The 23,927-nt window shown below is 43.6% G+C and overlaps 1 protein-coding gene across 1 annotated transcript in view; it reads left to right on the top strand.

The window, feature by feature from the left end:
- The window catches only part of LOC138293682 (double C2-like domain-containing protein beta), a 355,441-nt gene extending 341,803 nt beyond the window's left edge, over positions 1-13,638 (top strand). The window contains exons 9-11 of the mRNA XM_069232987.1: positions 5,407-5,503; positions 6,310-6,446; positions 10,851-13,638. Coding sequence (XP_069089088.1) covers positions 5,407-5,503; positions 6,310-6,440 — 228 coding nt within the window. The 3' untranslated portion in view covers positions 6,441-6,446; positions 10,851-13,638. The remainder of the gene's footprint in view (positions 1-5,406; positions 5,504-6,309; positions 6,447-10,850) is intronic.
- Positions 13,639-23,927: the final 10,289 nt, after the last annotated feature.

Below are 23,927 nucleotides of genomic sequence, written 5' to 3' on the forward strand. Positions count from 1 at the left end.
TTCCCCGCCTCCCGCCAGTATGGCTGTTGGTGGCTCTCCGTCCGAAAAAGTACGGAGAGCTGCCAACGGTCATAATAGGCCGAGCGGAAAACCGCCACCACTGGCGGTCTTCCGCACGGCGGTCTCTCGGCGGTCTTTCAAAAAGACCGCTGAGGTCAAAATGACCCCCCATTTGTCTTATGGGCAGCTTTCTCACTAGTTGTATTGAAGGGCTACGTGTAATGTAGGTTGTTCATGCCCCACCGAACACACGTGTGAATCTACTCACTATACAAAGTGTCAGATGTAGCATCACATTTAGTAAATGAAACTCATATAATCACTGCAGAGTCTAAAGGGAAAGAGCAGAGATAGGAAAGGAGTGCAAAAATAAAATTGTAAAACAACCTCGACTATTTCTACAAATTGTTTTCCAACTTGGGAAGTCATCTGGCTCTTTTGTTAAAATGGTGTTTACAATAAGTAGCCCATACTTTTCTGAATCATCCAGCACAAGGGAGTGTAGATAAACAAGGCAGAGAGGTTGTACAGTTTGAAGCTCTTCAGCTATTGACAATTAAACTCACAAGTAATCAAGGAGTTGTCGTCAAAAGGCCCCCGTTTACTTATTTGTCAGATCCACACAGCAGTTTAGCAGATATTCACTGAGGGACCAGGTGAGGGGTCTTACGTCAGCTCCTAGTCCAGGCTGATAGTTCCCTATGGGAGCGGGCCTCAGACGTGTAACTTGGTTACAGTGTTGGCACAATTTTAGGGCCTGATTTAGAACTCGGCGGACGTTTACTCCGTCACTACGGTGACAGATATCCCGTCCACCGAACTCTAAATCCTATAGGATAGAATGGAATTTAGATTCTTGTGGATGAGATATCCATCACCGTTGTGAAGGAGTTACCTGTCTGCCGAATTCTAAATCAGGCCCTTGGACTTCAGATCCAAGTATCTAGCCTCAGATTAAAGAGAGGTTACAGCCTCCGTTTATGCAGCTGAGCTATCCCTCATGTAAGAGATCACATAGGTTCAGGAGCCATTCTTCAGGGTGCACAATTCTGGCAGGCGCCGGATGCAGACACAAAGCCCTGAACTTATAGGGATGCAAGAGGCTGAAGACTCTGAACCCTCTCCAGTTAACAGAGACTGTGCAAGCTCGCACTTCAGGCAGAAGAGCTACCCCTGGTGTACCCAGATCTTGCAAGCTGAGATCATAAACAGCAGAGCCATGCCCCAGGCTTCACAGATCCTGGAGGCCAGATTGCAAGCCTGTCTGGTTGCAGAGCTCTGATAAACTCAGTTATCACAGCTGTCAATGTGTTTCTATAGATTGTTCAAACTCAGACAGCAGAACTATCTCACAGGTTAAACAGATCTTACTGGCCCAGACTTCAGAGAGCAGAGCTATCCCTCATGCTACACAGAACCAAGAGGTCCAGACCTCAGACTGTCTTACACACGTGTGGGTTTAAGTAGCACCCTCTTGGACCACTGCAGTAAACAGACATTAGACCAGGGGTACTCAAAGTACGGCCCTGGGGCCTCACCTTTACACGCGGCCCCTGGGCTGGTGTTTAATTGACTTACCACTGACATTAAGAAAGCTGTGAAATGAGTAAGTAGTAACGTAAAAGGAGAAGCAAAGAAGGTGTCCTGCACCACTTATCTATAGAAACACCTATGTGGAATCATGTAAAAGTATAATACTCTTCAAAAGTTCAACAAAGTGTACTTCATTAGCATGCGGAAGGGTTTCATTTTAGTGCACCAAAATAAATCACTGGATTGGCACTTATGTATAAAAAGTGAGATTTTCAAATATGAATTTAGAAACATTCATGCCTTCCCTGCTTTGACAATAATGCCATTTACCTAACCAAGAGGCAAGTCAGTTGTCATGTGCATCCTCTATGTGGCCTAGGTTATTTCTATACATGGAACAACATGATAGTTCATTAAATCACACACAGGAGATTTTGTACAACGCTCCTGTATTTCAAGCTTCTCTTTTATATGATAAGTATTAAATGGAGGCAAACTGAAATAAAACAATTGCCTATGATCACACAGTTTGGTCAAGTGGGGAAGCTGGGATTTATATGATTCATGTAGAGACTAGGGGCTTAATTTAGAGGGCAGTATGGAATGAAACCCTCAAAATACGTTCAGCACTCCGTGTGCGCACCACGCACATGCTTCACATCCCCTACGTCCACCTTCAAACACCCTCGCGCACCCCACACTGCTCAATGCAGCCCTCTGTGCACACCACAGACCATATTTTTTGGTCCCTGGCAACATTTTGGGGAGTGCCCATGCATTGGTGAGTCCCCATGCATTAGTGAGTCCCCATGCACTACTGAGTACCTATGCATTAGTGAGTCCCCATGCAGTAGCGAGTCCCCATGCATTAGTGAGTCCCCATGCATTAGTGAGTCCCCATGCATTAGTGAGTGCCCATGCACTAGTGAGTCCCCATGCATTACTGAGTCCCCGTCCCCATGCATTAGTGAGTGCCCCATGCATTAGTGAGCCCCCATGCAGTAGTGAGCCCCCATGCAATAGTGAGTACCCATGCAGTAGTGAGTACCCATGCATTAGTGACTACCCATGCATTAGTGAGTTCCCATGCACTAGTGAGTACCCATGCATTAGCGATACCCATGCAATAGTGAGTACCTATGCATTAGTGAGTGCCCCTGCATTAGTGAGTACCCATGCATTAGTGAGTCCCCATGCATTAGTGAGTTCCCATGCACTAGTGAGTACCCATGCATTAGCGATACCCATGCAATAGTGAGTACCTATGCATTAGTGAGTGCCCCTGCATTAGTGAGTACCCATGCATTAGTGAGTACCCATGCATTAGTGAGTCCCCATGCATTAGAAAGTACCCATGCACTAGTGAGTGCCTCTGCATTAGTGAGTGCCTCTGCATTAGTGAGTGCCTCTGCATTAGTGAGTACCCATGCATTACTGAGTGCCCCTGCATTAGTGAGTTCCCATGCATTAGTGAGTCCCCATGCATTAGAAAGTACCCATGCATTAGTGAGTGCCCCTGCATTAGTGAGTGCCCCTGCATTAGTGAGTTCCCATGCATTAGTGAGTACCCATGCATTAGTGAGTCCCCATGCATTAGAAAGTACCCATGCATTAGTGAGTGCCTCTGCATTAGTGAGTACCCATGCATTAGTGAGTGCCTCTGCATTAGTGAGTGCCTCTGCATTAGTGAGTTCCCATGCATTAGTGAGTACCCATGCATTAGTGAGTACCCATGCATTAGACCTTCGCTTCGCTGACCACAGTTATCCTTGATGGCTGCGGCTGCACCGTCACGTTCAGAGCAGCCATGGAGGTTAGATTGTGTTTACCATGTACCATGTACAATGAAGCATTCTGGTGCTATGACCTTTTAATCTCCACCTTCCTCAGGGCAAGCAAGGTCATCAATTAATATTTCTTTACAAAACTATATGGAGCCTGGCATAGCTATATTTTCATAATCTGGAGGCAAAATTCAGCAGGTCACCAGGGAAATACACAAATGTGCCGTTCCAACTCATTCTGAGCGCCGCTCCATCCACAATGTGGACCAGACTAAGGCCCAGATCTTTGGGCTTTGTGGAGCGGGCAACGCAGCAAATCACCTTGCTGCGCTGTGTCACAGGGAAAAGAGAGGAATGCAAAGTATTTATCCAGTAGGGCACATTCCTGTGCTTTTCCCCTGCCCTGGCACCATTTTGGCTGCCTAGCGCCAATGCAGGCACCCTGGCACCATGGTGCACGGGTGCCTGTGTTGCATACAGGATTGTTTTAGTACAGGATGTGTCACTTTCCTGCACAAAAATAATCTTGATAGGCTTTTTCTTCTTCCTATGGGTGTTGCAGAATGCAGCACACACGGAAAGAGGAAGTTACGAGGAGAAATAAAGCTATTTCTCCTCGTTACGCCTCACCTGGGGAGGCGTATCTTTGTGGTGCATTCCCAGGTTTACCAGTTCTGGTAAATCTGGGGATGCGTCGCAAACCAGGGGAGTTGTGTGGGAAAACCCAAGCTAAATCCATGGAACGCTTCCCTAGTGCAGAGTAAGGCAAAGCAGTGATTTGCGGTGTGTTGTATTACTCCAGAGTTTTTAAACCACGCAAAGTTGCTTTGCGTGGCTTCAGAAATCTGTCTTAGCAGTTTGCTTTACACATGTACCACCTTGCATAGTGCAAGAATGACACAAAGCTCTCATAGATATGCTCCTGAAATTTGAACCTAGGTCCCCATGTTCCAAAGATGGCAGCTCTAGCACTTAGCCACATCTCCTCCCTAGTGGCAGCAGACCAGCTCCTCTTCTCACAACAGATTCATTCACCCAGCATGCCTAACTGGCATCTTCCCAGCCTGTTGGACATCAAAGATGGTTCGAGATCCTTACAAGAGTTTATTCTCAGCTATCATCTAAGGTCAGTTATTAGTGTGAGAGACCAATGCTGATCCGGTTCAGGACAATGTTGAGATATCAGTGTCCAATTGACTCACGTTTAGAGCCCTGAATGTTCTGATTTTAATAGATCAGAACGTATTTGGGCTTCACTTGTGTCCTACGGCACAATAGGCCGAAACCACTTTGGGTTGATTGTGGTCCTCTTTAGAGGCGACCAAGTTGACAGTTCGGACTGCTACTATTAGAGCAGGACTAAGACCAATTGCATATGTGTGGTTCCTGTTCAAGGTTCCATGGTGGGCAAACAAATGATGGACTGGAATGTGGCTCCAATAATTACACATGGCTGAGATTAATGCAAGCAAGCAACTCATAACTTTTTTGTATTCCCCTGTTTGATGTTATGGCATGTTTACTAGCTCATGAGGGTGTGTCTGTGCTCTGCCTTGCTTCCTGCCTATCAGTGATGTCTTTCTTGGTCATGATGTGTGACAGTCTCTTCATTTCTATTTCCTGTGCTATTGGTGTTTCTGCTGTCATCACATCCTGAGTGTGTGGGTATATTCCCACTTCTCTATATTTCTCTTTTCTCTTCTGATCTCTATATGGATTCCTCACTGTAATATCTTACAGCCTGATTTAGATCTTGGCCGATGAGTTACTCCATCACAAGAGTGACGGGTGTCCCGTTCACCAAAACATAAATCCCATAGAATATTATAGGAGTTAGATTTCGGCAGGCAGGATATCCGTCTCTGTTGTGAGGGAGTAACTCATCCACCAAGATCTAAATCAAGCCCTTATTCTATGCCTTGCTCCCAGCTGTCCTCTCCCTCCTTCTCACCCCATCTGCCCCTGCACCCTTGGCTCTTCTGACCCCCCTTTCTCCTGCTCAGTGGCAGCTGGTTGAATCTGGTAATATTGCAGGAAAGTGTGATGCACATTTGCCCTTGGTATTCAGTTCCTCACTCTTACCCTACAGGAGTTCTTCTATGAGATCCGCCAGGATGAGTTGGCCAAGAAGACGCTGTTTGTGTCTGTGTGGGACTACGACCTGGGCATGTCCAACGACTTCATAGGTGAGCTTTACCCTTCAGTGCGTAGGGGCTAAGTCGGACGGGCTTCGAGGCACTTGATGCACAATCCATTGAGACTGTTGAAGGGTCGGGGCAAAGAAAAGGGACATGCACATGTCAGGAGATTCTGGCCAGTACTCTGAGAGGCTGATAGGACTGATAGCAGGTTTGCTGCCCCAATTTACTGACTCTTAAAGGCTCCAGAATGCCAGGGCATCTTCTGGTTCCCCTAATGGTTACCGCTTCTCCCCCCTTCCTCTTCCCTCTGTCCCCTCAACTGTTTAGCCTTCCTCATCTTTACACCTCACTTGTTGGTTCTGTGTGGTAGTGGTGAATACCAAAATTAAGAACTTCCTTAAATTTAGAATTTAGGCTACAAAAAATATTTAATGCTGAGTACTCTTAGTTGTATGTATTTATTTCTGTGAGGGGGTTACCCATGTTCTCACTCTTCCCCAAAAAACACTCATTATGATGAGCCAGATGCAGACATTTACACTTCTAGCTTCTAGGAGCTATAGTGCAAGTCTGAAAATCTGAAATACAAAGGGTCAGGACACCGTGCAGCACTAAAAGATATGCCTGTGCATTATTTTGCAGCAGACACAGCAACGCGCTGATGTTACCCTTTGCATCTTAAATATTTAAGTAGAAAGAATTTCTTCAACATGGCGTTTGGGTCTTTTTTTTGTTATCCTGTTTATGTCATTAATATTTTTCCCATACACTTTTCGTTATGGTTGATGTGAGTCTCCCTGCCTGCCTCAGTGAGCTCCTCCCTAATCAGGATCTTTGGTTTCTGTCCACAGGGGGGATCCAGCTAGGGATAAACTCCAAGGGGGATCAGCTGAGACACTGGTTCCAGTGTCTGAAGAACAAGGACCAGCCTGTGGAGCAGTGGCATGCCTTGACCAATGACAGTGCAGAGCTCAGCGACTGACCAATGGTAATCTTTCTCAAAGATGGTGGCAGCCATCTTAGGGCCAGGCACATGGAGGACTAACATAAACTAGGAAATTAACTCAGGTTGCACATAGAAGGCACAGAGAAAGCTAACATTGGAGACCAAACTACACTGTCCGTGAGAGAACACATATTGCTACACATTAGAGTACCCTGACTCCACATAGGAGGCTAACTCTTTCTTCCTACTGACAACCAAAATCTCATTCTGAAACGTTTTCTGAATTGTCCAGAACATGACCCAGGATAGGCTCTCTAGACTCCCTGACCACCACCCTGCAACTCACTGAGCAGTATCTAAGTGAGATGTGTATCAGGTAAGGATCAATTCTGTGAGATAATAAAGGGATGATTAGTGGAACCCAAACCCTCTTTCATAATATAAAGAATGCGAGGAAACAATGGATACATTTAAAAGAATTAGGGACCTATGCACAGGGTGGTCTGCGTCTCTCATGCACCACGCAATGTGGTACAAGCGTGATTCAAACCTTAAGCCAGATTTATGAAGTCATGCAAGGCCACTTTGCGTGGCCCTGAATGGCTCCATAAATCTGGAGTAAGGCAAAGAAGACCAATTGCCTTGCTGTGCTGCGCTGCCCTGCGTCACACGGAAAGGGCAGGATTGCACAGTATTTAAAAGAATACTGCACGTTTCTGTCCTTTAGCTTGTGCTGACACCCTCCAGGCTGCCTAGCACCAACGCAGACACCCTTGCACCATGGTGCAAGTGTGCCTGCATTGCATGCATTGTTTTTGAGTAGGAAGGGACACCTTCCTGCACAAAAAACTATTCTGAGAGGCTTTTTCCTCTTTCTATAGGTGCTTCAGAATGCAGTACACACAGAAAGAGGAAAAAACAAGGAGAAATAATGATGTTTCTTGTTACAGCTCTGCTGGGTAGGCATATATTTTTCGTATATCCCCGGGTTTACAAGTTCTTTTAAATCTGGGGATGCATTTAAATGTATGGATCACCCAGGCAACACCATGAAAGCACCTCGCTAGCACACTGTAATGTAACGCAGCGATTTACTCAAGATCTATGAAGCCTCGCAGGGCCACACAAGATGGCCTTGCGTGGCTTCATAAATCTCACTTAAGGTTTGCCTCGCTCTCGTAAAATGTTGCGTGGTACAAGAGCCACGCAAACCGGTTCATAAATATGGCCCTTCGTTTTTGCTTCCATAAGGACTTGTTTGGAGAGCCAAGGGGTATCCAGGGTTCCCTGGGCTTCAATTGTGTCAACTGAGGGGATCCACCAGTAGTGTTCTAGGGACCTCGTGCTGTCATCCCACACTGGAAACCACAAACACCCCTTCCACACTTCACTCTCAAGGTAGTGACGTCAGAGTAGTCTAAGGATCTCTTTTAAAATGAAATTGTACTTTGATGCACACAAAGCTAAATACTATGCATACAGTAATTATACACAAACCATAGCTAAAAAAGCTAGCATAGATAACTATGGTACAAATCACCAACCCTAACGATTTACCATAAAGGAAAACTATCACCAATAAATCTAGTCAGCTAACATTATTTGCAGACAATAATATGGAAAGCCAAAATATCTCTAACTAGACGTATTCCAATAACTTGAATGTTTCACGATTAACATACTCAGACCTACAGACTTTTTCAACGTAGAGCTACTGATTTTGGCAATTTAGGGCCAGATGTAGCAAAGGGATTTACCCATTCTGTGTCTATGGGAAAATGTGTTCGTACATATGGCCCTTAGTCACATTTGTTAAACCAGGCCTACAAGCTTTAACACCACTGAAACATTAGCATAAGGTCTCTGCCTTACTGCATTTAAACATTAACCTTGAGTACCTCACCTGAGACATAATAAATTTGTCCAGATCTGGAAAAATGCATGTTACCATTAAAAATGGACTTTCACCCATGAGCTGAACAATACTGTAGCCAGTCTCTCGGTTACCTACAACCCTGAGGACCCTGTAATCTCTGCCAGGGTCAGCCACCGCCAGGTCCTTTACAAAAGTTAGACCCCTTGAGTCATTTCTGAAGAGATGTCTTCCTGTGTCTGGACACCTGTGTCCCTTTCTAGTGGAGGACTACAGCCAACAGCACTGCCTTCCAGTGGCCGCCTGCCCCCAAACTTGGTTGTTCTCATTTCTTTGTCCTTCCTGCACAGCTGTGTTCTCCTTTTCTACATGGCATCTTCCTGCAGGGCACAAGCCCACCCCCATCTCCACCATAAGATTGGAAGCTTCCCTTAAGGCAGCTTCTTGGCAGGCTTAGGGCCCAGGTTCCATGCAGAGCTTCTTCGTCACCAGGAGCGGGACTGATGACTTCTTGCAATGGCCAGTGCAGTCCACTAATCACCTTTGTCCAGCAGAGAGTTCCTTGTTTCTCCTGGCAGTCTACAGCTCTCGTTGCTGGTGTCTTGCTCAGGTTATGCCCACCTAGAAGAAAGCCAGCACTCAGAGATCCCTCCTTTGGCGATCAAATAATTCCCACCCACTCTCCTGGGTGGATCCTCACACTGAGTAACAAAAGTACTGACATTCTCGCATAGAGTTTTCCAGTATTTACCCTCGTTTTTCAAACAGTGTTTATTGCAGATACTGATTTTTGAAACAGGCTTCAGTCTATTTCTGATATATGTTTATTATCCCCCATGCAGCTCAGGCTAAAGTCTTTTCTCACTGAAAGTTCACTGGGAGCTGAAACCTGGGGTTTTTCTGTCAGAGAAACGGAAAAATATGCTCAAAAGAGGAAAAGGCATTATTATCAGCTGCTATCAGTGGTTAATTTGAGCCGGTGATTTTCGGTGCTTGGCACCTGCACGTAATTGCCATCACTGGCTCTAGTGACAGTCCACCACATGGTGGTGCTGTCGGACTAATTTTGAAAGGAGACAGCAGTTTTTAATAAGTCTATATACATTTAAAAAAAATAATACCTGCTGTTTATGCCATTAATATAGCTTTGCATGGCCTGGAATACTTTGAAATGTCAGACTTCAGGGGTGTGATGGTTAGCAGTTATGTTGATACTGTCATTGGCAGACTGCAGTGGTCTCCCGGCACTTAAATTTTTCCAAATTAAGCACTGGCTGCTACCCAACATTTTCGGCAATGGGATCTCTGGGGAGGTAGGAAGCAGGAAGGGGGCAAAAGCTGTCTCTACAACTCTGTCTCCCTTCTTCCCTTCACAGGAACCTGTTCCACTTCAAAGAACCTCAGGAAAGTCTCGCCAGACTACATCTCTGCCTGGTGGTCTCTATCCATCTTCCTTTACCTTGACCACTCACACACAGGAGATCCAAATTGGAGTTCTGGCCCTATACAGTTAAACACAACTCCCCCTAATCCCTACATGCAACATGTACAGTATACACATAGGCCCAGATTTACTAACATTTGACGCAACGCAATGTAACAAGAGAAGTTGCTGCCCTGCATCAACTGGAGAGGGCAGGAATGTGCAATGTTTACTAAGATATGGCACAGTTCCGCTCTCTCACTGTGCTGGTGCACTATATGCTGTCTAGCACCATCACAGGCACCCTTGCGCCATGGTACTTGGACACCTTCCTTCACAAAGACAATCCAGAATGCAGCACACGTAGATAAAGGAAGGAGGAGAAAAAATATATTTTTCCTTGTTACGCCTCTATTAGGATTGAGAAACATTTTGGCGCTTCACTGGTTTGCTACCTTTAGTAAATCTGGGAATGCACCAGAATCCATGGGTGGATGCTTGGGAGCAGACGCACACCACCCGTGGAACGCCTTCTGATTGTGATTGCGCTGCCTTGCGTTACTCTGGATTTACTAAGCCACGCAGAGCCATGCAAGGTGGCTATGCGTGGCTTAGTAAGTATCAGTTAAGCCTCGAGTTGCCTTGCGTTGCCTTGAGTGACACAATGGCAATACAAGGGCCTAGTAAATCTGGGCCACATTGTCTACCCATGCACACTACAACCTACCCAGGACCCTTACCCTAGCATTCCACTGGCAGCTGGTCTTATGTTAATCCTAGAATAACTGTTGCAGCGGGTGATACTCAAATAGGAAGACGCACCACAGAGCAGAGGGTCAAAAATAAAAGGTAAGAAAGTGAAAACCTGAGAGGTTTCATTGGTTTGAACTACTTTTCCTAACAGCTGGGATTTTTTCACACTCCACTACTCTACAATCTGACTGTGAGTGGGAGCAGTGAAGAAGGTGTAAATCATTTTAGAAAGTCCTGAAGTCTGGCAGACCTTACTGCTGCCCTATGCTATGGCACTGTTAGGGTAAATCCCACTGCTCGTGACCTGTAGTACTAGCACTAAATGTGTCATAATGCACCATGGCACATGGCAACATGTTCCTAAGTAACCATTAACACACCTCTTGTTTTGTTACAGGCAATGGATGGACCACATACCTCTGGGATGGAAATCAGAAGAGATCGAACCCATCTGACCACAGGATTACCAATCTCAGTCCCCCACCAGAGGACCCAGATACAATCCAGGACCCTGTAAGCACAGAAACTTCTGCCTCGGATCTGAGCCATGTTCAGCTCCCCAACCTGTCCTCTCCACATTGGCAATGCAGCCAGCTCACACCAAGTAGAAGGTTGCAGAACCTTCTGACTCCCCATGGGCACTAGTAAATGGCTTTGCTAGGTGAGACTGTACAATGTGAGTTGAACAGGTAGAACTTGTAAATGCTGGTGAGCCACCAGTGAAACTGCCCCTGGGCTGGCAGGCCACCGGAGAAACCGATGGACCGCTAGGCATGGAAAGGTGAGAATTCCTTCCAGGAGTCTGCCAAAACTTTTCAAATGCAAGCTAAAACTTTGCAGTCTAGATTCAGAAACAAAAGAGAAATGGAAAAAGCAAAGGACAGTTCTCATTTCTAACTTGTAAATTCTGAATATAATATACCAGCAGCTCATTAACTAAGAAATCTTTCTACTTGCACTGATTTTATGTTTGTGGTCAAACTAAGGTTATCCAGGTTTACAGATAAATTCCTAGGGATGTTCATGGTTAGCCATAGTTTAGAAACAGTCAACTACGCGTGATCCGGTGAGCCACAGTAAATAACTAGTTGACCACAGATAATCCCTACGAGCCAAGGTTTTGGACAGTTGACCAGGAATGATCCGGTTGATCACAGTTTAACTTTGTCTTTTTTCACCACACCTTTGGGGTGCTTCCATGGATGCTTTGATGACTCCCCCAGGTGATGTGGTCAGTAGGACATTCAGAAGTGGCCCTTACTTAATATTTTCTCATTTTTCTGTCTGCCACCATTGCCCAAGTTTAAGCTCAAATATTCATTTGTAATTTCTGGAGGAAGATGAGTAATTCAAAATACTGTCAACCATAGAATGGAAAGTAATTTGAACAAAGGCCCAAAAGGTCAAGATATAATCATATTTTCAATTTCTTTATTTCAAAATTAAGTGGTGGCAACATACACAGATCGTACAATGGCACAATTAACAAGTGCAAGACGTTAAGGAAAAGTGTAAAAGTGTAACATATATGTACATTTAAAAACACCGGATAACAATTATATAGAGGAGAGACAGCTGTATGAATGTAATTTGATTGTATTAAAGAACAATTTGGGACAAGTTGGTCGACGTTTTGACCCCAAACCAAAATGGGATGCCTTCCTCAGGGCAACTAAAAGTCAGTAGCTACCAAAAGATTCAGTCAGGGAGAACAAAAACTCCCTTATCTTTGAGCGCTGGCACCCCAGTTTATGATAGCTCAGAGACAGTCAGCTAGACAATTAAATCACACAAACAATTGTGGAATAAATCAGACTCATTCTAATGTGCGTCTGAAATTGGTGCAGCAAAGGCTTGGTTCATTCTTGAATCCTGTGTTATTTATGAATTATCTTCATTCTGGATGTCAGCTCTCACTGTGCTTTGGGAATAACTCGTGACCATGTACCCATGAAGCCCACAGTCCACTGGAACATAGACTCCACCTTAATTTAAAGGTTTTCTACCACACTGTGTAATAGTTCTGAGTACAGGGGCTTTCAGTCTGCCCTCTTCATCTATTGGTCGGCTGTAGTGTCATTCACATTTTGCTTCCGCCCACCACAGTATAAAGCATCAGACACAGGCTAAGTCTACTGTCTTAGCTGACTGTGATGCCACTCTGCTCTTGCGCAATGTGCACATCCGCACAATAAGTAGTCCCCTTCAGTGCCAGAGATTACTAGTGTAATTTGTGCTTTTACATTTAAAAACATTATCAGGAAGATACCAAATCTTCACAAAAACTTATATTGACTTACAAAAACTGTAAAGCAGCTCTATGTCAACCTGCAGCACCCCCTGATTACTTTACATCCTGCAGAGTAAATACGCTTGCTTCAAAGGAACATCTTAAGGATTTGGGGGACGAGACCGAACATATTTTGAAGGCCCCTGTTCAGAACAGCTTTGAATTATGATCCAATTTCAGCTCTTTCACGCCCTCTTTGGCCAGGTCACTGACAGCCACAGACACACGGGTCCATATTCTAAATGTGTTTACATCTAATATTCAGGGACAGTGACGTGTGTTTTCAGTATTGTAACACAGCAGCAGGTCACTAATATTACTGCAAATAATCTCTGTGACACCCCCCATTTCTCATATGTGAGGTCCTGTTTTGATCTAAAAAAAACTTTCTATGGCTGTTCCATAAAACATAAACACAACATTGCTCTTCAAAATGCCTGTAAAAGACTCTCACACATCACCCACATTAACAAGCATTTGCAATACAATGTGTCTCGCGTTTCAGCTATTAACGTTGTGAACTCCTAAGTGGACTTTCTTGCCACATAAACTAATAATGAAAAGTAAAACAGTTTCACACATGTGAGCCGATGGTGACCATGACATGCAAAGCGCTCGACTTCTGCCCAGCGAGATCGCGCTGCGCAGGAAATGAAAAGATAAAGTAGTCCAGAAACCAGCTAAAAACACAGAGCCTTGTATGTTTTCAGTAGTTGGCTGGTGCGCTCGAGGAGGGCTAAAGACCAGAAAAGGCATGACGCATGCATGCCTTTCACAAATGGAATCAATTGAATTTTAAAAGGCAAGCACACAAACTAATGAAAGTGAAGGGCGTGGTTAGAAGCCCACAGAGAGATTACAACATGGACTAGAGTGCTTGCGCGCGCTTGACCCTAAAAATGAATTTAAGGAAAAAAATATTTAAAACAATCTGTTTAATTGTTATTCCAAGACTGCAGATCAGACCTGGCTCTAAGGGGGGGGCCTGAAATGCTGGTGGGTGTCTATCACTAATCTTAGATAGAGTGAGTCCCTGCTTGCAGCATGGACTACCATGGAGGTTGGCTCAGCATGACCGCGGATGTAATGGGGGTCCTCAGGCAGCCTTTTCATTTCTCTCAGTTTGGCATGTCACCAAATGTTTCTTACCTGAGAGACAAACTCTCTTCAACATGGGCAGGAGCTGGTTGTCAGCATACAAGAGCAAGGGAATAGGCCAGCTCACAGAGATGGAACTTTACATGGGTGGGCCAGTAGACCTCCACTCCAGTGAGCCAGATAATAAACTCTGTTCGCACTACTGATCCTCTTAATACACCTTCTGTTGCTACCACCACTTTATGTGCTGCACTCAGGACAGGGACAGTAGTGCTCTGTTGCAAATGAAGGTGTGGTTGGTGCTCCCTCCAGGTCACAGGTCATGGCCAGTACTGATCACAGTTAGGGACAGGCCTAAGTTCTCTGCACATGCTTAGATTAAGGTGACATAGGGCCAAAGTAAAAAGTCAGGATATGACTCACTTGGGTGCATAAGGCAAAGGAACACGCTCACTGACCAAGCCAAAGATGTTTTTGCCGCAACATAAGCCCAACTGAAGTAGGGCTCTGTTGAGGCCAAATTTCAGTTCTGGACCATGTGAACTTTTTGACTGCGATGACAGTGAAATATTTGGAGGCGACGGCACTGATATGACGTCTGTCTCTGGTGTTCACCACAATATCACCATACCACTTTATGCACATCAATCTGGATCATCGATAGCTTGACACTGAAATAGTACCAACCCATTTCTTCTCTTCTTCAATTTCTATCTTGAAGATCACTTGGGGCTACTCGGTCAGGCCCTTCCTCACAACTGTGGCACAATAGGCCCCGCAATGTTTCCTCCTTTTGCAGAGAAATGCCTGAAGTGGTCAGCATTTAGGGGCATATTTATAAGCCCCTAGCGCCACCTTGTGCCACATTTGCAGCATTTATTTAGACGCAAATGTGGCGTTAAGGTGGCATTTCCCACACACCATATTTACAAAGTGTTGCAATGCATGCATTGCGCCACTTTGTAAACCCTAACGACACATTATGTCTGCACCAGGCATAATGTATGCAAGGGGGCGTTCACCCGTTAAGCGGGCCAAAAAATGGCACAAGCAAATCTAAGCGATATCCTTGCGCCATTTATTTCAGCACATTTAACGCCTGCACGGAGCAGGGGTTAAAAGGGGGCACACATTTATTTATAATGGGCCCCTTTGTACTCTGCAGGAGTAGCACCAACATCTTGGCGCCACTCCTGCAGAGTACATCAATAGCGTTTAAAAAATGATGCTATTGCATCCTACCCTGTGCCATGGTGCACCATATTGTAAATATGGCACACACATGGTGGCGGTAGGGGGCGCTAAGAGGTGCAAGAAAAGTGACGCTACACTAGGTGCAGCGCCACGTTCCTTAAATCAACCCCACAGAATCTATGAGGTCCCTGATGAAAAACAGATTGCAGACATCAAGTAAATCTTCTCATGGATTGCTGGTGATGGTTTGGGGCACCAGCAACCCGCACAAGGTGTCATAGCCCTGCCAACTTACATTGTGTCACCGTGTGTCACTCAACATCACTCAGTCACCTGGTAAAACAGCCAAAATCACAATGTGAGCCTCAAGTCAGCTGGAAACTCTTGCACAGAGTGGATTTCTGAGGTTTTCCAGCCCATCTTTTCATCTTTGGAGGCTCTGCACAGCTGATGTCCACTACGGGTGTTTAAATCTCCCCAGGACGTACGAGTGGCAACCTGGGAAGCTTTGGTGTTTTCTTTGAGTGGGAACGAACGGGTGGAATATTTTAAAGGCTGCTTAGGCAGTGCTCGGCACTCAGCACAAAAGCTCCACCCCTTCCAATACCCCACCCCCTTCACAGTAAATATTTTTGAGAAGTCAAGAGGTGAAACTGGATGGAAAGAACACATCCTGATTGTGTACTGCTTCTTCTTCAGAGCCAATATCACAATGATGTTTTCCATTCTAATGGTACTGAAATTTATATTTGCATATTACTATAACTGTGATAAAATTAGCCATTGTAGAAATTGCAGTGCACTGTGGGCTTCATTGCGCTGTGGGCACAAATGAGTCGCATGGCACTTTAAGCCGAAGCATAAGAGTTTAGGAGAAACAAGTTGTAATATTCTGGAACTGACAATAGATGGCAGTATATTGCACAGTGTGAATCTACAATAGAAAACCGCTGCAAATGTAAGCGAATCCTCATGCAGACAATAGTTAAAGTGGTCCCTGTCTGGTACGCAGAGAATGTATAAGGTGTTTAGGAATGTAATTTACAGAATGTCATCTACTTTCATGTATACAAATGTACTTTGGGGGAAAAGGTTCAAACTAAAGCAGTAACTGTGAAGGAAAATTAAAGCCTGGAGTTAAAATGTGTTTAAAAAATCTTATGTAGTATGTAGATTGATAAATTTAGGATCTCCTGACAAGATTCTGTTTTTCTCAACCACATTTAGGAGTGTATGCTATTTACAGCGTCAAAACCCAATAATGTCTCAGAAGATGTAAATCAGCAGTGTAACCTTGGATGGATGGATACTGGAGCACATATACAAACTATAAGGACCTGTTACTTTTACAGCATCTGACTGATTTAGGAATCGCTTCAGATCAGGTGCTGAGAGCATGCAGCAGCAACAAAAATATATGTGTTGTGATAGCAAATTGTACAAATTATTAGCCACATAAAGCGTACAATGTAGTCAGAGTTTTATGCACCAAACGTTAAGTAGCCTTTATAAACAAAACAGTAAAGGGGACAAATCACCCCAAGTGAGTCTTCATGCAAGAGGGAGAGCCTTGTAAATAGTTGGAAATATATTTTATGCATAATGGTATTTTCTAAAAATATTCTTGCAAATAAAATGTCGCCAACTTACAAAGTGTCTGATTCTTATTTGTGTTGGTGAGTCTTGGCTATTTGAAATTGGAAAGTAATATAATCTCTTTTAATGAAGGGGCTTCCAGCTTAGAGGGCAAATATGTACAGAAATACAAAGAAAAACCCCAAAGAACTGTATTTAAATAATGGTATAAAAGAAAGTTGTTGCATAGGGAGAAGGGACCTGAAGAGAAAGATAAGGCAAGACAGAATTGCATATTGTGATTTATTTATATGAGTGTTTTATAGCTGACATATAAAAAAATTGATGGATGGAATGCTTGAATAAATCTCAGCAACTGGTAATTAATCAGGCCTCATCCCAGTCCATTGTTTTTTGCCCAACATTACACTGCAGTTTGGATCCAGCCATATGCAAATCAGTCTTGATCCTCCTCCACTGGGAACAGTTCAGCCCAAAATGTAAGACTAGGTCCTCCCAGAACCCGAACACACGTGTTGTGTTAGCTCTCATTATAATAATGAAACTGCTGGATTCGGGTTGCTGCCCCACAGGATTGTGGGGATCTGAGACCAATTCCACATCTTGTGATGACTGTCGGCCTATCCCTTCCAGCCAGCTAGCAGTACCTCACCAGTACCCAAGGGTAGAGGTGATTTGTGGCAGCCGTACGCATGACATGATTTTCAGGGAAATTGTGGCGGAACAGATCTTACCCTTTTCTCTCATCTCACACATGTAAAGACAAACAGAAGAAGGGCTTGGTTCAATGAATTTTATTGAATCAACTGCACTGTAGATAAAAAGGCATGAACTGCAATATTAAGGATAATGAAACCCAATAATAGCAGTGCGGTAACAAAGAAAGTAAAACATAAGAAAAGTCTCATCATAGTGTCACAATGCTAAGTGTCAGAATTGCTACCTACACCACTAAGGTTCTATACTAGAGAACAGCAGGGTTAGCCCTTCAGGACCCCTGGGAAGACACCATCCACCATCCCTGAATATGGTAGTAGTGAGGAGGGCTGTTGGTCTACCGAGAGTCCTCTCCCATGTAGGCGGAAAAGACATCTAGGCCCGTATTTATACTTTTTTTGCACCGCATTTGCGTCGTTTTTTGACGCAAAAACCGCACAAACTTGCAAAATGCCATTGTATTTTGTAGGTTTGCGCCGCTTTGCGTCAAAAAGCGGCGCAAATGCGGCGCTAAAAAAAGTATAAATACGGGCCCTAGTCTCAACAGATCGCTGCAATGAAGCAAACAGCATGCAGTTGAAACTTCTGGCTGAAATTTCCCTCTAACATGAGGGCAGGGGGTGTTTTTATAATAAAACATCTGATGTTCTAAGAAAACTGCTCTAACATAAAAGCACGCATACTTCCATGAAATGACAGGGAATATGATGTTCTACTTTGTACCGACAACATTATTTTGTACAGCCTTGAGCAAGCACAGAGTGAAGATGTTGTGCTAAGAAATGAAAACAATGTCTAAGCAGCGCAAACAACAGATGAAAAAATAAAAAACATCACTGCAAAATGAGGCTTCTCCTAAAATAATAAAATTAATTATTTTCTAGGTTAAAGGGCACAAGCTGCAAGCCTATGGCTAAAATAACATGGCCATAAAATGATGCTAAAATAACCTCACAACACCCTCCTCTTGTCGATGTGTAGAGGTAAGCAAAAATGTTCTAAAGTAAAAATAAACTAAAATATGTACAGAAATGGCCAAGTTGACAAGCAAAACACATTGAAGCAGGCCAAATAAAAATGGTCAATTTAGAATTTAGCAATCTTGTAAAAAAGCTGAATGTCAACAATATATCAAAAGTCACAGTCATTTTGAAAATCGCCAATTATATCCATGACAATTGAATCAAGGAAAGATCCCACTTTGGCAGCTAGTAATGTTACCAAATTGGTGCCAAGGAAAACCAAAAAGCACTCGCATTCCGAGACCTTAGCTCCAGCCAATGCGGCAGCATTCGGTGTAGTGCCAGATGTTAAAGTATCCCGAGCCACTTGACCCACAAAGGGTGGCTCATAGGAGGCTTCCCGTAGCAAATGCACCCTGAATGCCCATGTCTGGTAATGAGCCCTCAGCAAGAACATCAACAGATAAGCATCCAATTAAAGTAAATGCCACGTAGGAAGACACAAATGTAGTGCACATTTGAAAAGGCACTAAAGGCAACAGAACACGGACTGCACACATTCTAGGACCGGTCTAAACAATAAAGACAAGTTGCACTTGTCAGGGAGACCAGATCCTTGAGGCCTGCGCACGATCCCAACATGTCCACCACTAGACAGCTCCACAGCTCCGATAGAAATACCACAGAGCCTGAGAGAGTCCAAGTGGGGGAAAGGGGGATTAGGTAGGGACCAGCTGGGAAGGAGACCTGTAGGAAGCAAGAGGTTAAACAACACAATGTCAAGATATAATCACATTGACTTTCAATAGACTATGGTTCTAAGAATTCTTATACTGTAATCATGGATAACCTAGAACATGACTATAACTAGGCCTCAAGAAATCTAGGTACCTGGAAAAATCAAGAATGGGTTAATACAATGTTTCATATGAGCTTTTCATGAAATACCACTTACTGTCTAGAATACAAGAACCTTCTTGAATAATGTTTCAGAACAAACATTGCATTTTCACATGAGGACAAAGGCTATCTGAACATTCCCTGAAAACAACAGGAACTGTATTAGGAACTTAACGTGCACAAAGAATGTCACACTTTGAATTAAGCGTTGCAAAGAAATCCAAAAGCTCAGGATAAATGTGTGCACCTCAACAAACACGGCACACCAAAGTTTTCAATGTCATGAAATGATCGTGCACACTGCCGATCTAAAAGCCAAGCGTTTTATGGCAGGGTTGAAGTGCGCACACTATTGCCGATTCAAACAAGAATATGCAAATGCCATGAAATGATCGCGCACACTGTTGACAATCTGAATGCCAAGGTTTACATGTTATGAATGAATCGCGCACTCTGCCGATTCGAACAAGAATATGCAAATGCTTTGAGATTATTGTGCACACTGTTGCCATCTGGATGCCAAGGTTTACATGTTAGGAATGAATCGCGCACACTGCCAATTCGAACAGGAATATGCAAATGTCATGAAATGATCGTGCACACTGTTGCCGAACTGAACGCCAAGGTTTATATGTTAGGAATGAATCGCGCACTCTGCTGATTCGAACAAGAATATGCAAATGCCATGAAATGATCGCGCACACTGTTGCCGATCTGAATGCCAAGGTTTACATGTTAGGAATGAATCACGCACTCTGCCGATTCGAACAAGATTATGCAAATGCCATGAAATCACACTCAAGCACACAGAGAGTTTCACAACTAGGCCCAAAACTCGAATATCTTTGAAAACAGGGGTCTGGGGCCCAGCCCGACCTCCGCCTTACCGCCCTGCTCAAGGATCACCAATATAATGAGGGCAGGCCTGGAATATCAAGGTAGGCCTCCGGCACAGGAGCTCAGGAAGTTGCTGCTGCTCTGCACCGGGACCTCTGAATAGTGAGCACGTGGAGCTGGGTTGGCTCCCTTATATAGAGTCAAGCCCAGCCCACAAACCATACCCAGTCATGCTGCAGGGAAAGCTTCTAGAAGGTCCTAGGAAGGGACCACACCCTAACATACTCAGTAAGCCAGCAGCAATACCTTGCAAATGAACAGTTATTGCAAACATCATTAATAGTGTTTTTCAAGGTTACACTCTGCAATGCAAAAGGTTAACATACTGGATATAAACACAGTGCATGAATTATGCTCTTGCATAAAGACTGGGTTTTTGCATTTTTGTCGCCCGTAGAGCGCGCACTGTCCTGATGTTGACAGCACTCCAGTTCTTCAATGAGTGGTACTCTGAAATACTGTATCATGCGTTCACGACACATTTGCGCTGGTGGAAGCGCCATCAGTCCTCCTCGCTGGGATGGGACAGCCATTGTGGATAAAAAATGGCAACAGCAAAATGCCACCAATAAAGGCCAAAGTAATTGGGAATCCCCCCAAAATGCCCAAAAATATTGAGTGTGTGGCTGAAGGGAGTACACCAAATTTAGACGAAAAGGTGCTGACAAACCCAGACCCAACAACCTTAAAGAAATGTACAATCGCTGCAGTATTGGAAGCATTGAAAATTCATTCCACGAGTTCACCAGTGTGTCTCAGAAAGTTTGTATTTAAAAGGCACTGTATCTCTGCAGATGACCTTGCTACTTGGATTGCATGTCAGTGCTACATGTCTCTGAAACAATAGAGCTTTTGTTCTGCTTAGCTTGTCAAAATGTACATTAGAATTAGCAATATGAGGCCAAATGTCTGCTGCTTTTGCCTGTTGCATGGGGGATAAAACACATTACCGCAACAAGTAACAATTTTGGAGACCGGAGCTAGATAAGCAATTCCGGCTTGCATTCCACAACAGCCCTCACTGTTTAAAAGCACATAACTTCCATTTGAGAGCAACTGGAAGGCTGCTCGAATCAAGGGGACAGGAGCTTCCTTTAGATAACAAGCCACATTTTCTGCAGAACCATTGCATGCTTCGTGCAAGGACAGCTGTTTACAAACCATTGAATGTCTCACAGAGGTCTCACATTCGCTTCCGCAAAGAAAGACTTCTTTTATGCCATTGAAACATTTGTACGAGAAGGGTAGCTCCGACACCTCATGAATATAGCTATCTCCTAGCCTTTCATATCTACCTACTGGAATGTGTTTCAAGCAGCACGTGAACTGTAGTGATGAAATAGGCAGATTGAGAATCCCATGAATTAACCATGCTGCAGATGGAATTTCTGCCACAGTAAAAGGCAACTTGTCCATGTTCAACATAACATAAGTTGCTTCTTTCTTAGCCATTATTTGTTGCTGTTGCATCAAATTAAATGCGGAAACAGGTCTTTTGCTCTAACGAATTGCCATGGAATGCAACCACTTTTCAATGTCTGTAGTGTCCAACCCAACTGCATAATGGACCTAAGTTGACTCTGCCCATGTTGTAAAGATGACATCTAATTTTGCATAATGTCAATTGCATAATAAATGATGTTGTTAAGAATTTATATGCGATCAGACAAGGTTTTAATCCCATTATCTACAATAGCAAATGCGTTCTGTAAGTTTTTCTGATCTATTTGCCTTAACCGGGCAGCAGCTTCTTGTTGTGAAAGTTTCCAAATTTCATTGTAAAATGTATATAAGAAGCATTTTTTATGTTGTCTTCTGGGACCTAACAAGAAATATTGTAAATCTGTGTTACTTGACAGGAGACTGCGGTGTTCTTTTACAGCGTCTAGTGAGGAACTTTTAACCATTGCTGGCATAACTTTTCCTACACTGTTATCTTGTCACAATACCTGAATGTTCTGATGACACCCATTGAGCTGTTCCTCAGTTGCATTTATTTATTTATTTTTGCCATTTATGAAATTTTGCGGGAGTCGGAATACTGGGCGCATTCAATTTAAACAACTTGTTTCCTGCATGGTGTCATTTACAAACACCATTTGTAAAGGTATCAGGCATGCTTTAAATAAAGCTGCCCTTCCCTGTATTTGCCAATTTTTAGTTCCTCAAACACTCTTTAAGTCAAACGATTTCAACCAATATTCATAGCCTCCCATACCCAACTGGGAAACAAAGGAATCAGAATAAATCAATCTTGTGTCCGTTAGTAGTACATTGTGCATTTCCATAAGAGGCAATTTAAAATAATAGGATTCAGCATTTTTAACATTATGCCCAGAAATGTAAACTTTTCCATGTATGTTTTAGAACTCTCCACGGGTGGGGAAGGACAATGTTCCCATTGTGTATAATTAAAAACAGTCTTTAGGTTACTTGCTCAATGAATGAAATGATGTCCATAATAATTAGAACAGAACATATCTCTATAATTTTCTTTTGTGTGGTAAATAACTTCACTTTCAAGTACAGTAAAATACGCCAGCTCAGAAAGCATAGAATGAACAGTTTTTTGCATCCCGGTCATCAGAAACAACCCCGGGTCATCATTCACTGAAGTTTGAAAACATTTGGAATTTGAAGAATCTCTGTCAGGCCAAATATATCAGAAGATACTCTTTCCCAAACAATACCTTCAGTAATTGGTATAGCTGAAATATTCACTAGGGACAAGTCTTGACGGACCTTGTGTAAGGAAAGATGCGGTTTTAGTACCTCATCCACCAGTGCGACTGCAGAGCGTTCAGGAAGGTAATGACCATGGATGAGTAAGAAAAGATGATGACAAACCCAATCCAAAGGAGAAAGGCAAGTACAGTGAGTATGAACCAAACATAGTTTCATGGACAAATAAAATAGCAAATTTTGAGCCAACTTATCAGTTTATGTGCTCTTGACAATGGTGTTGCAGAAGAAGTGGATGAGTTGGTGAAAGAGACATTGATGTTGTCAAAATATCCAGAAGCAGCTTATGCAAAGACTGAAGCTGTGTTTGGAAATGGAGAACTGGCAGAAGACTCCCTTGGTGGTTCGTAATAAATTATTCCATCAGTTTGAGTTGAATTTGAGTAGAATTTCTCATTATTTTTGACATTTCTTGTCGCAGATGAAGATAGTAGAACTAATGAAAGATAATTTTCCACCCTCCCCAAGGTTGGGGAAGTATCAGCATCTCTGCTTAAAACCTGTACAGGAACTTCCTGGTTCATAGTGAGAGGGATTCGGGAACTACCCAGGAGTCCTCTAGGTCTTCTGTGAAGGATTGGCCATATGGTGTAACTTGCCATTATCAATGGAAACAAAGCCGTTTTCTTTTGAACCTGGCAGTGGTGATAAAATAACAGTTCTGGTACCATGTATTCCCAGGACTGGAACCGGTGCACGATATGAAGGACCAAACTCCTTTTTTACAGCACTCTTTTCTTGCACTAGATCCCCAACTTTCGGAAGCCAGCCGGTGGATGTTATTGGTGCATCCCTAATTCCCAAGGAGGCGGCACAGGCAGACGTGTTTTCATTACGCAACTGTTGTAATTCATGCAAGACAGTAATACGTTCATTCATGTCAAAAGGTGTGTCTGCTGCCTCCGTGCCAGAGTCATCAAGATCTGGAACATACATTTGTGTTCCAAACAGCACCTCACATGGGGTGCGCCCTCCCAGGGACCTTCTGGGAAGATTATTAAGTGCTCTCTGGGCTCAATACAGGTGATTAAGCCACCTACGATCCATGCCTAATACTCTTGCTTTTAAGGATTGCTTC

Source organism: Pleurodeles waltl, chromosome 4_2, assembly GCF_031143425.1.
Source record: "Pleurodeles waltl isolate 20211129_DDA chromosome 4_2, aPleWal1.hap1.20221129, whole genome shotgun sequence".
In the NCBI taxonomy this organism is placed as follows: Eukaryota; Metazoa; Chordata; class Amphibia; order Caudata; family Salamandridae; genus Pleurodeles; species Pleurodeles waltl.